The sequence below is a fragment of the Schistosoma haematobium genome, chromosome 4, assembly GCF_000699445.3.
Source record: "Schistosoma haematobium chromosome 4, whole genome shotgun sequence".
NCBI classification, from domain to species: Eukaryota; Metazoa; Platyhelminthes; class Trematoda; order Strigeidida; family Schistosomatidae; genus Schistosoma; species Schistosoma haematobium.
This window is the reverse complement of record NC_067199.1, coordinates 44,600,032-44,615,590: the sequence shown is the minus strand read 5'-3', so window position 1 is coordinate 44,615,590 and position 15,559 is coordinate 44,600,032. Positions and strand designations below refer to the sequence as shown.

General features: G+C 35.2%; 1 protein-coding gene across 2 annotated transcripts in view; it reads left to right on the top strand.

Annotated features, from left to right (window-relative positions):
* SGSM2_4 (Small G protein signaling modulator 2) overlaps positions 1 to 15,559 on the top strand; it is a 99,918-nt gene that overhangs the window by 37,758 nt on the left and 46,601 nt on the right. For both annotated transcript variants that reach the window (XM_051216529.1, XM_051216530.1), the window contains 2 exons: positions 728 to 795; positions 10,262 to 10,764. In XM_051216529.1, the coding sequence (XP_051067127.1) occupies positions 728 to 795; positions 10,262 to 10,764 (571 nt within the window). The remainder of the gene's footprint in view (positions 1 to 727; positions 796 to 10,261; positions 10,765 to 15,559) is intronic.

Here is a 15,559-nt window from a genome sequence, read left to right as displayed (position 1 = left end):
TTTGTAAGTTAATCACTAATAAGTGGTAATGGTTCGTGTACAGATTATTGAAATAATAGTTTACATTGCAGACTGGTACATTAATTTTAAATGGCTATATAGTACTTCATGATTGTCAGTATCTGGTTAGCTGAACATATCTAGCTTACCTCAATCAAGAAGTGTACATCATCTAACACTACTCAATTCATCTGTTAATTGTTTCATAAATTGACGTTAGATCTTCACTTAGCTACACGTTGCTTATTATTGATGTTGTTCGTTACTATGAAGCAACCAATTATTGTAGTTATCTCATCCAAACTCACGATCTCCTGAAGTGAAATAATTCAGATTCATTGTGCTTGACTTTAATACCAAGTCCTACAAACAGAATTGATATAATTCGATCAGCATTAAACGACTAGACAAACATGACATTAATCACTACCTAGTTAAAATCTTAGTCCTATTAAGAGATCAATCACTACTTAAGGTACTCCGTGATAACATCTCACAATGTGAAGCTATATGACGAGGTTTCTAATCTTACTGCGTGCATCAGTTTCCTCAAGATTACACACACACACACATCTTGTTGAGCACGAGTGTCAACCTACACGAAGTCTCAGTCAATCAAAGTTCACTATCGTATACATCCAACCATGTTACATAATGTTAACTCTTTTAAGAAAGATAATTATATCAATAGTACCATAATATCATATTTGATATTTATTGATTTTAGACAATATTACGAACCATATTCTGTTATTGCGGATCCATGTTATGGGCAATTGATTAGTGATCTATTGCGTAAGTTATTCTAGATTTTTTTCAATGTTTTAATCCAACTATGGAATATACGATCAGTCTATACTTCTTAATGATTAATTATCAATTTAGATTGCTATGTATTAGTTAATAAGCTCTAGATGACACAATGAAAGGGTCATCAGTTCATGAGTTGGATTGACATTATCTTTATAGCAGGGGATTTGAAGTAGGGATCAGTTTATAATTTTGATATTCGGATGAATAACGAGATAACGTTTGAAGTGAACAGTACTGAGTTCAATTGTCAGAGTGAACATCAACTTTGGGATACAGGTACATCAAGCTGAAAAGTTGCAAATAGGACAAAAAGCGCATCCCAGATTTTACTAATAACCATCATCTCTCTCTGCTTAAAACGCTTGTGACTATCGAGGTAATCATCCTTATATGATGCACATATGCCAATAACAGATTGATCAGTTGCACTCCTAAATATCAATGGGAAGATTCAAACAACCAATACAAAAATAAATGGAATTTCACCCGATTGCACAAACTATTGGCTATCTGGACTTAGTAGCTAAGTGGATAACACGATGATGTTTGAAGCGAACGATTACTTGAAAAGAACCCCGTGAAGAGAACATTGATACTGTGAACTAAAACCTAAAACGTTTAGTACTTTAAAGATTAATTTTGATTGAGTTTGTGCCTACCGAAACTCATTCAAGCAGAAGCTTCAAATTCAAAGTTTGATTCTTCTGTGTATTGATTACAGAAACACAATGTACTTAAACCATAAAAATTGTTTGGTTTTCAATGGAGTTTTTTCTCTAAGCTGGATGGTTTGGTCGAAGGACGATGGAAGATCCATGACCAAACCATCCAGCTCAGAGAACAAAACTTCATCAAAATCATCCATCTTCACCATCTGTATGGTTTTCATTCGGACTGAAAATTTTGCTAGATTACAGTGTTTACTAAATATGTGTTGATTTATCAATTATATCTCTTATTAAATTCAACTCGCCATTTAAATTGAGGATCAGACATAAGTGTTATGTAGTTATCTTGAGGCTGTATGTCGTTTTTGAGAAACAGTAATAATATCGATCTTGCCGAGTGGGGTTCGAACGCTTAGCTCAATGGCTGACAGATTCTAGGTTAAAAAGTATGAAGAATCTAAAGGTTTAAAAACCACTCCACTCCTGTACTGTAATCAGAAAGAAAACGGTGTCATCTCTTGATGGTTTTAACTATGAAATCGAGGCATTCAATATATCTTTCAATATGGTATATATAATGTTTAAAAAAATTACTGAGCACTCACAACGTCCCCTTAAGGACTTTCAGGCTCATAAATATATATACCATTGAAATCATACTTTGATGGGATGTACGTAAGTATAAATGAGAGCGGTACATCAAATTGCTTAATTTATATATTAAAAAAAACACTTCACCCATTCTCGTTTATTCTGAGATGGTGGTTGGAGGTAGACAAAAGGAAACCCTGGATTTAGATTTCGTGCTATTTGGGCACTCGTCAGAAAGGTATACCTGTAATCTTGAGAGAACTGACGGATTCAAGCCCATATCAGAGACGTTACGATTGGTCTATCCAGTCCATGACTGATCTCCTGTAGAACTGGAATATTCTCACAATTGATCAACCACTGGGTGGTGATCAATATCATGTATGTCAGGTCATTCTTAGTACAAATCGAATCTTATCGATCAAATGGCCGCTAGTCTAGGTGATTCGACATTGAGTTTATTCTATTAATTTGTCTCTTATCTTATATAAATGAAACATTAAGTAAATAGAACAAAACTTCAATGTTTTTCATGTATATGAGCATACTGTGTTGATTTCCTCAATATCACCTTAAGTTATAAGCATTCTAAGCAAAGATGAATGATGGCTATTAATAGAATGCAAGACCTGCGTTTCGTCCTATTTGGGACTTGTCAGTTGGATATGCTTGTATCTCAGAGTTGATGTTTACTTCAAACGCCATCGTGTTATCCATTCAGTTACTGATTCATCATAGTCAATAGCTTGTACAATCAGATGAAGTTCCATTTATTTTTGTATTGATTGTTTGAATCTTCCCATGTATGTTCAGGACTGCAATTGATCAGTCTCTTGTTGGCATATTTGCATCCTATATGGATTATCTCGATACTGCGAGAGAAAATGTTTCTCCAAGTATGGCACATAGTGAATTAAGTTAATTTTCGTTGCCATTCAAGAATGGATTTTTATGATGCACGAAACTCTTCAATAGTACTCATTCACCACCCTACTTGGGATTAAATGTGAGACAAATATCAGCGCTAAGAATTGATAACGGCTGGGAAGTATAACAAATTCATTAAAATTAGAATTGTGAACAATCTAACTTTGACTCAATGATTTGAAGGTTAAACATTCATCACGATTTCTGAAGGTTTTAGTTTCGTTTCAAGTTTGGTTGTGACCATCCACTGCCAATTGATCATACACTAGGATAAGACAACATTCCAATGCTTTATAATATTCAACGGTTCTCTAACTGTGATAAAAAAAACACGTGAAAACCATTCACACTCCCTTAAACTAAGGAAAAAAAAGAAAACAGAATAAGTTGGTGACAGTTCGTTGCAGAATAATTTGTGATACTCATCGTCAAATTATAGTTTAGTAGTTGAATTCATGAGTCGATTTAAGCTAGATCATGATGGAAAACATGGAAGCACTTGACGACCGTTTCATCCTTGTATGAAATTCTTCAGTAGTGCGCACTCATAATTCTGTTCGTTGAATTCGAACCAAGGACCTTTGGTCTCGTGCATGAACACTTAACCTTTAGACCATTGAGTAGGTAACCAACAATGTTTATGTCTAACTTCAACCAATCCATGATATTGCATCATCAACTCATGAATTTAACCATTAAATTACTACAATCTTCATAATCCCCTCCCTCTTTTCTGAAAATTACAGTTTATTTATTTCTATAGAGATTTCTCAATATAAATGTGATACAATAATAGTACCTATGAATGTTTTCTAATTGTGTAACTCATTTATTACACTATACACTATTGTGTATAAATGTGTGTATTTATGTGGATAGATATATGAGAGAATAGGTCACCTCATTGAGAAATAAACAACATTTTAGAAGTGTTAATAAACATTAAGAGAGAAACAAAACATCAACTGATCTACCTGTTAAGTGTTTACATCTGGATAAATGTATCTTACATAAGTAGTTAAAGGTTTTTAACTGGATTCATAGATTTGCCAACCGTTATAACTCCGTCTGTAGATCTTTTCGAGTTACTGTCAATTCCAAGCCTGGGGTAAAGTAGGAGGGTTGGACATAGGATCAGAAAGCCAATTAACACTAGACAGCAATGTATAGGCCTGCTATAGTTAACCAGGGAAGAACTGTCCGGAGATGGAGATAATCGGTAAGACTACAATTTATGGATGAACCAATCAGATATAAGATGACAAATCTTGGATTTCGGTGTGAAATTCATGCATTCATTTGGTTAAGTAGGGCTTTGGTAATTTAGCTGATATCAATTCGTGGTGCAAAACTTAAAATCTAATTCCTAACCCTAACCATCACTTGTAAATCATAGTTCTAATTCCTCACAGTGTTTTATAATCCTCATTTAGTCGTAGTTAGAATTGGGTGAACATTCCCAGAGTCACTTTAGCATCTTTTAAAGGTCATCCATTTATTATAGTCTCATCGAATTGATAACTGATTCCATGAACTTCATCCATTACAACTTCACACTAGAATTTTTGAAAACTTGTCGTAAAACTATTCAACAATAAACATTTTATTATAGTTTAGTTGCATGACTCATCAAGATGTATTCATAAAGAGTAGTTGTCATAAAACAGTATACTAGTGCTTTATGAATTTAAAATATGCTCTGACAAATATTCATCTGAAATGAATATAAACAAAAGAAGATCTCAGTAGTTGAGATCATGATTCAGTTGAAGCTAGACCACCATGGAAAGCCTGGAAACGCTGGACGGCCGTTTCATCCTACTGTGGGGCTCCTCAGCAGTGAGCATCCACGACGCCACCTCGCGGGATCCGAACCCGGGACCCATTAGTCTCGCGCCAGGCGCTTAACCAACTAGACCACTGAGCAGGCATCTGACGGTTTTAATGTCAAACTTCAACTAATCCACGAAATTGAGCGACACATCCACCATTGTCATCAGTGAGTTACTACCTCACAAGGCGGGGTCGTGGATGCGTACTGCTGCGGAGTCCCACAATAGGACGAAACGGCCGCCCAGTGCTTCCAGGTTTTCCATAGTGGTCTAGCTTCAACTTAATCATGATCTCAACTATTAAAATTACTGCAATCTCTACAAGACCCCTTCTGATACTCAAGAAGATCTATAGAAAAGTAGGGTGTACTAGACAGCTTTTTTATCTTGTGTTATGTGAAACGTATTGTCTAATTTTATATTTAGAAATGTTACCATTGGTATACGTTGGAACTGAACTGAAATTAAATTTACAGCTATCTTTGGATTACATTCAATCAATTAATATTTAACTAAGAAGTTGTCAACAATGTATAAACTAGCTTGAATAAATGTCATTTCAAGTTCAAAAGTATCTGATATTATTACTGGCTGTGAACGACTGAATCGCTTTACTAAGCTCTTTTAACAACTCTAGGTTAACTCTACATGACAGCTTGAAAATAAGAGGAAAAGTTTATAGAATGGGAATAACATTTTACTCCAAAATTAGTTTATGTACATAAGATTACCTAGGGCATCTCGAAAGTTCTGGAATCTTTCTGAGCATAGTAGCAGGATAGGCAAATATCCAATCAAGAATGCGACACGTGACTCTTCACTTTCTAAATGTTTCTAGTAAACTTCTACCTAATAATGATTTGATAAAATGTTTTCAAGGGTTTCCAGAGCCTCTTTGGGCTTAGTTTGAGGAATAATCTGGGTCACAATCACATAGAAAGAGGAAATTTACATGTTGATAAATGAAACTAAAAGAATTGTTCTAAGCAAAGATGGATTGCGGTTAACAGTGGAATCTAGGACGTGCGTTTCATCCTATTTAAGACTCATCAATTAGAGTTACATGCATCTCAGTGTTGGTGTTCCCTCTGGAACTCGAACCCAGTACCGTTTGCACAGTATGCATGTATGCCAATAAGAGATTAATCATTTGCAGTCCTAAACAGCAATGGGAAGATTCATGTAAACAATACCAGGTGAATTTAAACTTTACCCCGTTGCACGAGAAAGTGGCTATTAGGACTCAGTAGCTAAGTGGATAACGCGATGTCATTTGAAGCGAACAGTACTGGGTTCGAGTCCCAGATTAAACATCAAGTCTAGGATGCATGTACACCCAGCTGACGAGTCCTAAATAGGACGAAACGCAGGCACTGCATTCCACTACTATCCACCATTCATGTTTGCTTAGAATACTTGTTAGTTAAGGCAATATCGTGGTAATCCACTCAGGATGCACATAAGCCAATAAGAGACTGATAAATTGCAGTCCTAAACATCAATAGGAAGATTCAAGTAAACAATACCAAATGAACCAAAAAGAAGTATCAATATTGGTCGTTGTAGAATGAGTTAGGTTGAAATGTCTATTATCATATCTTCTAATCTTTACCAGTTATTCTCGTTAGTTTGCTAGAGAAATGAAATACTGATGTTTGGTTAGTTTACAATTTGTGTTAGTTACTATTTACCAGTGTATTTATTGCAGTAAATATTCCAGAGACTTAATAAATACAATCAGACGTGACGAAATCGGAAGGCATTAATGTCAATGTCTATCAAATATTATATTTGAATAACGTCAAATGATCGGTCGTGATCGATCGATGGAATGAAAGAAATATATTTCTAACTGAATGTAGAGGTTAACGAGTTTGACACTTTTAAACTGGATAACCAGTTAATAGGGATCCTCCATATCCACCAACCCGGTTCAAGAGTCGGACACTAGCTTTTTGTCCTTCCAATTTCATAAAAAACACTCCCATCGAGAGAAGGCAGTGAGTAAAACTTCTCTGACAGTGGCTGTATATTTGTGGCCATGTGAGGAGAACACTTCTAGATGGAGATCTGACTTTCCTCACCCTCAACTGTAACAGGGTATTTGGGGCCCGGACACATTTTACGATTAATGAAAAAAAATAATATGTTTAAAAGAAATCAATATAGTGATTAAATAAGAATGTATCTAATGGAAAACATGATTTTTTTCGATGACAAATTTTTCCTTTCCAAAGAAACACAGATTTCTGAAGCTTGTGATAGTCAAATGTTATGATCATAATCAAAGTGAAATGATCAGTTATCTAATATTGTGTGACTTTCCTCTGTTATTCAATTCATTGTTTTATAATTAACCAATGATAATTGATTCCAATGGTTGAGATCATGAGTCGATTGAAGCTAGATTATCATGGAAAACCTGGAAGTACTGGACGGCAGTTTCGTCCTATTAAGGGACTTCTCGGTAGTGTGTATCTACGATCCCACACGCACGACCTAAACCCAAGATCCACGATCTGGTTCATGAACACTTAACCGCTAGACCATTAAGTCGACATCCAACGTTGTTATTCGGGGAGAGTTCCACATGCTGGATTGTAGATGGGCACTGATGAGAAGTCCTATACTAGATCGAAATGACCGTCTAATGCTTCCAGGTTTTCCATAGTGGTCCAGCTTCAATTGACTTATGATCTCAACTATTAAAATTACTATAATATCCACAAAAGCCCTTCTTCTGGTGATTGAAACTTATTGAAAGACTCATTTGCATTCAATCACTAATTTGTTCATTTGATCTCTGCTAATGATAATGACTATTGACCTCGAAGTTATAAAAGTTCTTTAGTGTTCATAGAAATTTCTTAATCCAGAATTTTGAAATGTTCTCAATCAACTTTATATTCACAATTGCTTTCATGCTTTGAAATACCTGAAAGCATATCATATCATTTCATTCATAGTCTGTATTAGTAAATCCCATGAATAGGATCATCCATCTTATTCAATGTAGTACTCCTAACAAGATGTTATGGTTTCATGAAATGATATTGTAACAATATATTGATATGTTAAACAATTTTCGATAAAGTTACCATGAGTTATTGTTATAACATGTGGCTGTGTGCCCTGTTAATGTATAGTGTAACGATACTGCCAGTTAGAGAGCAGTGAATTATCTATCGGATCAATGATGTATAAAACACGTACGAGCAGTCCATAGTCTTTATTGGTCCTACTTTCCGCCTAGCCCAACCAATTAAGTCCGGAACACCAATCTCAGGCTCTACGATATGATTCACGTATTTCAAATATACTTGGTTTATATGCCAATCAAACAGACTACATCGTACCAATGAAATAGGAAACAACATTTATATAAGATTTATCCAAATGTGGTTGTGAATATAGGAGGCAGTGACTAACAGACAGGGCATAATTCAAGAATGGTAAATAATATAATAATAGTTCACAGGTCAAAATAAAGCTTATAATAAGAGGGACATGAATATGTATAGTTTAGTTATTTAATCTACGTGAACATCAGGAGATATTGACTCATGTAGTAGTTTTAGTTCCTTTGAATATTGAAACACTGTAATATACATGAATTAGTTACCAAAATAAACCTACGGAGCAATCTGAAGGCGGTCATACTTCCAAGATATGAATGCTTTTTTCAAGACGTGATCCAGAGTCGAGAGATTTCTCTTCTCTTCCTGGTATAGATTTCTTCGTGTTTACTGGATTTTCTCCAATGAAAGACGATAATTCGTCAGCTCTATGAGAAATTGGTCCAGTTGGTATTGATGCCTGAGATAGATTTAGCGCCAAACCAGATAGGCTGGGATTGGAGATCGTTGAATGAGACTGTCTTTCATGACTCATTCTAAGAGGTTGTTTGAACTCGATGTCAACGTCGTCAACACAGACCTTGCACAGAGGAAATATGACTACTATTCGTTAATAAATCTATATCGGGCTTACAATATACTGTTATGTTTATGTTAGGTAAGTGTCAAAGATGTTCATAAGCTTGGAAGCGGAAGTTCACTTAGCCAGAATTGAAATCTAAAAGATAAATAGTAACAAAAGCATTCCAAAGTGAAAGCGAACAGTCGTAAACCAAAGAATATGTTTAAGACAATTTGATCATTGAAACCATGGAACTAAATTTGACAGCATAACTGTCGAGGTGCTGAAAAAGATCATTTATATCTTTTACGTAAACAAGAGAGAAACGACCTAGTAACTAAGAAATACTGTTTTAAAGTCCGTTCCATATGAATGACAAACATTGTGGAAGATAACTGGGCTACAACTAGGAACAAAAATAATAACATAAAACTTATCAATATAATAAACTCCAGAAGCAAGTGATTAGATCTCCGCTTTTGAACTTCATCGGAATGTCTTCTTAGATGATGTCTTAGATGTTAATAAAAGATATCAATATCAACATCATCGTTCAGTATACAATAAGCCCGTATTAGACCACCCATAACCCGTAATATCACGGAAATTGGTTAAGGCGTCTCAGTCTGTTTCTACAATATAGTTTTTGTTTATTTATTTTAACACATAGATATTGGTACAAGGAGGCACCAAGTACATATGCGCCACATAAATCTCATTTGATATGTGTGAGGGCTGTGATACTGTCCGGGTGCCCAAACCGAAGCAGGTGGTTTTCTTAGGGGGCCACACCAGGAACCTTCGACCTGAAAGTCTGATCCACAAGGCAGTGGAGCATCGTAAGGAGATGCAATCCCCATGGTAGCCAGCCAGTGACCAGTGATTGGTTCATACGTCATTTGTTCCTTCAGGATACTAGAGCCAATGTACACCATTGGTTTGGAATGAGGGTTTTATAACTCGCCTAGATGGACTCACTGTGTCCACCGGCCCAGTTAATGGTCCAAACATTCGCTTTTCGTCCTCTCATTTTCATAAACAACACCTCCGCCAAGAGAATGCAGTGAGTGGTTCCTCGCCGTTGTTCTAGCATATCCGCCTCATACTCGAAATAAGCACTTGATACTTGAAACCCATATTCAAAATGTGGTCTCACACAAGTTGGGTATAATACCATGAACATTTCTTCATTCAAGTGATGAAATAAACCTACGAACCTTTCAGCACTACTTTCACAATCCTTATTTAATCGTTTTTCATATGGGTAGAAATTGTTCAATAAATTGATGAATGATCCGAAACAATTTATCAGTTATGATTCTATTGATTACAAATATTTCTGAGATGATGGAGAAGATTTGTAGCTCAGGTGGATAGAAGACTTCTACCTGAATTGTTTGCTGATGATGTCGTTCAAAAGAACGATGAAAGCTCCATGACCAAACCATCCAGCTCAGAGAATAAAACTCTATCACAAATATTTCCTTTCTTTTCTTTTTCTTTTTATAAAAGGTGGTCCATGTACCATTGATTATTCACATACACGTACAACAGATCATCTATATACAGATCCATCAATTTCTGAATTAATACAACGTCGTGGTATTTATAGTAGTTTAATGTCTAAACAATTAACTTATATACCACCAATTAGTAGTCAACAATTATTAAATCAATCCATTCAACAATCTAATGTCATTGATATCATCGATAGAAAAAATAATGATCAATCTTATTTATCGAAATATACTTCAGAAGAACTATTCAATGAAAATTCTTCAATAGATGAAGATGGTTATAATGATAATGGAAATATGAATGATCATTCAAGTATATCGAATGATACTCCTCCTTCACGTCCTCCCTCTACTGCTACTACTACTACTACTAATGATAATAATAATCGAAGATTATTCAACAGTCATAAAATCGATAATCGTATTGACCATGTAAATCATTCTTCTAGTCAATCCAATTGGATGTGTAAACGTGGCAGTTCTCCACTTATTAATATAGTAAGTTTTATGTAGAGTTTTTAGTTGTTGTTCGTGGTGGTGTTTATGTGGGGCCATTTTAATTTTGTCATTATTTAAATCATCGAATGATGTTGTCAAAAGGGCTCTCCACTTTAGTGACCCGAGATCTGACACCAAGGTGATCGTATATAATCATCGACTTAAATCACGTTAGTGAATAATAGAATTTAGATAAGTCAATTAACGAGAAAGGCCTTTGAATACATATATATTTTGTATGTAAAGCGAATGGAACAGAACAAAGCAAAACGACGCGCAGTAGAGATGGTGGGTAAGCCAACTACCATTAAACCAAGCGTTAATCAATATTTATAGTCACACAAAATAGGCTACAGATATATGATAAATAGGAAAGTAAGTAAGTTATTGAATGGTTAGTGGATAGTTGCTAGGCTGATCTAAACTTATTATTGCTATTTGATATTTATAAGTAAAGCTTAATTGTAATCTTGAAAGAATCGATGATTCTTATAGAATTATAATTATCTAAGATTTCAACATTAGGGAAGTAATTTTGAGTCAGTTCGAAAAGTGAACACTAAAGTATTAGATAAACATGACTTTGGTCACTACTATTCAGTGATTAAATCAGTTGTAAATTCATGTGTTTCATTGAACAATTATAGAGAAGCTCATAACTAGCCAATTTTTTCTATTCGTTATCAATACCCTACTTAGTGGGACTTTTGATTATTAATTTATTTGTTTAAACATATAATTGCACCAAATATGCATGTGCTACACCTTGTCATTTGATTTGTGTATGGGCTGGAATACTGACCTGGTGCCCAGACCGAAGCAAGTAGTTTTATTAGGGAGCCACTTTATGAATCTTGAGCCTAGAGGTTTAATCCATAATGCAGTGGAGCAACGTTAGGAGTTGCAGTCCCGGTGGTAGCCGGTGATCAACAACATAAGTGCATACATCATTTGTTTCCTCAAGATCCTGGAGCCCATGTGCACGATTGGTTTGGAATCAGGGTTTTCCAACTCCACTAGGTGGATCCTTCATATCTAACAACGTGGTTAAAGAACTGAATATTCGCTTTTCGTTCTCTCAAAATTTCGTAAACAAAACCCCAGCTAACAGAAGGCAGTAAGTAGTACTTCTCTGACAGTGGCTGTATTACATGTGGTCATATGAGGAGAGTATTTCGAGATAGAGAGCTGATTTTTTTATTCACTTTCGACTGTAACATTTTATGACTAATAATGATACTTCATACACTACAATGTATCTCCACCAAATTGAATCCATTTTACAATGAATTTAGAATTCACATTTTTCTAGTTGTTTATATTTTATTATTGTTTATCAACAGCAATATCATCTCTTTTTCATAAATAGTAGCCCCTCAGAGGGCTACTGCCAGTCTCAAGCCTGGATAAAGGAGGAGGGTTGGGCATGATGTTAGCCACCCCATCCCGTAGAAAACTAACTCACTAAAAAAACTCTAACCAGAAAACATTATTCAGTAACGTAGTAGTAATTTCAATGGTTACGATCATGAGTCAGTTAAAGCTAGACTACCATGGAAAACCTGAAAGCACCGAACGGCCGTTTCGTCCTATAATAGGACCCCTCATCGGTGCTCATCCACGACCCCGCCTCCTGCGACGTTCGAACCCACGACCTACTGGTTTCGCACACGAGCACTTAACTACTAGATCACTGAGCCGGCGTCCAACGGTGTTAATATCTAACTTCAACTAACCAGTAGGTCTTGGGTTCGAATCTCGCAGGGGGCGAGGTCGTCGATGCGTACTGATGAGGAGTCCCACAATAGGACGAAACGGCCTTCCAGTACTTCCACATTTCCCATGGTAGTCTAGTTTCAAATGAGTCATGATGTTAACCATTGAAATTACTATGATATCCATCTGATATTAACGTAATAGTATTTAACTCTTATTATGATTATGATTATGATTGTTACCATGTTGTCTGTATTCATTCATTAATACAAAATAAAAACGGTACATTAAATCAGTCGATCAACTATCATATAAAAGTGAAACATGTACAAACATGTTACCATTATAATCAAACTACATTAATTTTTTGTATATTTGGTTCTTTTTTGCGTATTTTCTCAAAATAAAATCGATAGTTTCTAGAACTCAAATGGTTACCTTTTTTTTGGTATCAATCATATTCTCTTTTCAATATTGTCTAGTAGATTATTCGAAATTGTCATTGGTATTTGTCACAAATACTAATGAAAATTAAGAAGTACTGAACAAAACCTGTCCTGTTCTAGTGTAGCGATCCTCACTTCTATATATATATATATATATATATATATATATATATATATATATATATATATATATATATATATTACCTTAAATCTTATAAATATTCATAGTAGTATGGCGTTGAGTCATGGTTGACTATGATCATCACTACAGGAAGACTACGTGCCAGTGAATCGATAAGATCCCCCGTAGGCCAAATATCAGAAGGCAGTTGATGGCTGTAGTCGAGATGTATTTGTTGACGATCTCGTAGTATCGAAAGAATACTGAGATCGTGCCAGGTTATAAGTGTGGTTATTGAGCGTAACCGAATTCGTGCAAGGTCACAATCAACGGAAGAATATATGTGTTTTGGTACAGTTAAACAAATGAGCACAGTAAAAAAATCACTGGTACAATTGGTTATAATAATGATAATTGTTTCGATTACACCAATCGCGTTCTCTTGATAAAAGTAGGTCACTACATTATTATTATGAGCATACTAGGGAATTACTTCAACATACACTACAAAGATATAAAAAAGAAGTTGTAATGTTTGGAGTTTAGCAATGTCATCTATAATATATAATGCTTGTCGTGCTGTATGACGAATTTATTTGAATATGCATTGGCCGTGATATTCTTAAGTATAATAGGTTAGATGGTTAAGATAGTAACACTAGATGATGGCTCTATATTTAGAATTTGAGGGCAAACGTATTGGGAACACCAATAATATTACATATTTAGATGCAGTAGTTCTATGGAGATTATTCCGAAACTAATGTTTTTTTCATAGGTCGATGGTAATTAGTGTCAACCCATAGGTTATGATAGTTAGGTGTGCTCATCATAAGACGTAAATATCCTGAATTCAATCTCTGGCTGGACTGTGAAATGTACACTACTGACGATTCATACACTAGTATAGAACAGTTGTTCATGTCTTTGAATTTTTCAATAGTAACCTAAATGAGATCAGTCGGTAATGAATACCATCAACAGAATAAATGTGTAATGAATAAAGACTTGTTGAGGAATAATCAATTTATTATTTAATGTAAAATCATACATACATCATTTGTACATCTTCCATCACTTGTCCTTTACATCCTACACGATTCTTCCAGTTCTGTTTTTGTTCTAATTCCTTTCTGTTCTCTTCGGTTCAATCTTCTTTCGACGATCATTCCACTTTTGATTGGTGTTGCATGCCACTTACATCTTTTATTATAAGTAGGATATACTACAGATGAAACTGTTATATCGCGTACAACTTGAGCTTGGATCTTTCAAGTCTCAAATCAGAAGATAGAAGACTAGTGAAAAGACTTATTCCAAACATTGTGAAATATAGCACAAAACATTCGGGTATTTATAGTTCTTGGTAAAAATGAAATCATCATCATGGTCATTCAACTCGTATGCAGTGGCTTCTAACATTTGTCCAATAGTCAAACTACACGTCGAGATTCTGGAGTGTTCTTCCAAACCATTGGAATGTCTTCGGCTCTTTCTGAGCTTCCTAGAGCTTCCTTAAATTCACCGTGGGCCGTCTCTATAGAAACAATAAATGTGATGATATCTTTCATGAAAAAATAACATTGAGAAAGTGTTGGAGACGTTAGATCCCCAGAAATCACTTGCAAAAGGACCCAATTTTGTGATTTTATTTGGAAAATTTGAATTTCTTTGTTTTTGCGCCAAAAACGCTCTTTTCACCTTCATGTTGTATTTCCCACTTGGGAGAATCTTAAATGCCATTGGTCCGTTGTGTCTTTTAGCATGCCATTTTGTAACTCTCCCCAAGAATGGTTTTGTACTGTATATATATACGTTTTGATTTGTGTTTGTTGTTATCGCTCGTTTCTTACTGTTTTCGGAATATACTTCCTCTATTCCAAACCTGAACTTCTTCCTCTAGTTAGCGGGGCTGGGACGCATCAAATAGCTAGCTTATTGTTTATTTTTTGGTCACAGAGTCTTTGTTCCATTCTCAGTCTAAGTGAACTCGTAACCGCTTCAAACCTAATAGAAACAATAGAAGTAACGTTTTATCCAATCAAATATTTATTTTAAATTTCCGCGAGACTTTAATTTATGGACGACCTTTGAGTGAATATTAAGTGACCTTGAGAAATATTAGCCAATCAGAAAATAGTCAGTATACAGTAACAATATATCATATAAAACCATAGGATTAACGTGGGTAAACTGCTTTTACATGATTCAAAAACTTATCAAGGTTAGAAAGAAGTTCAGAGCTTCTAAAATCGCTCTACTGTAATTTATTCTGTATCATTAATAAACGTCCTGAACCACTGATTTGACTAACCTTAAATGGAAACTTCTTACCTACCAACACTCATCAGTCCAACAACAATTAATAATATTTCCTGTACTGACCCCAAGACATTATATGGCCAACTCCGGCTTTCTTCCACGTTACTCCTGTGGAAGCCGCCATTATGAATAAGTAAACGTTGACTGGGCCTTCATAACAGAGTTCTCAACCGCCACTATCTACGATGAT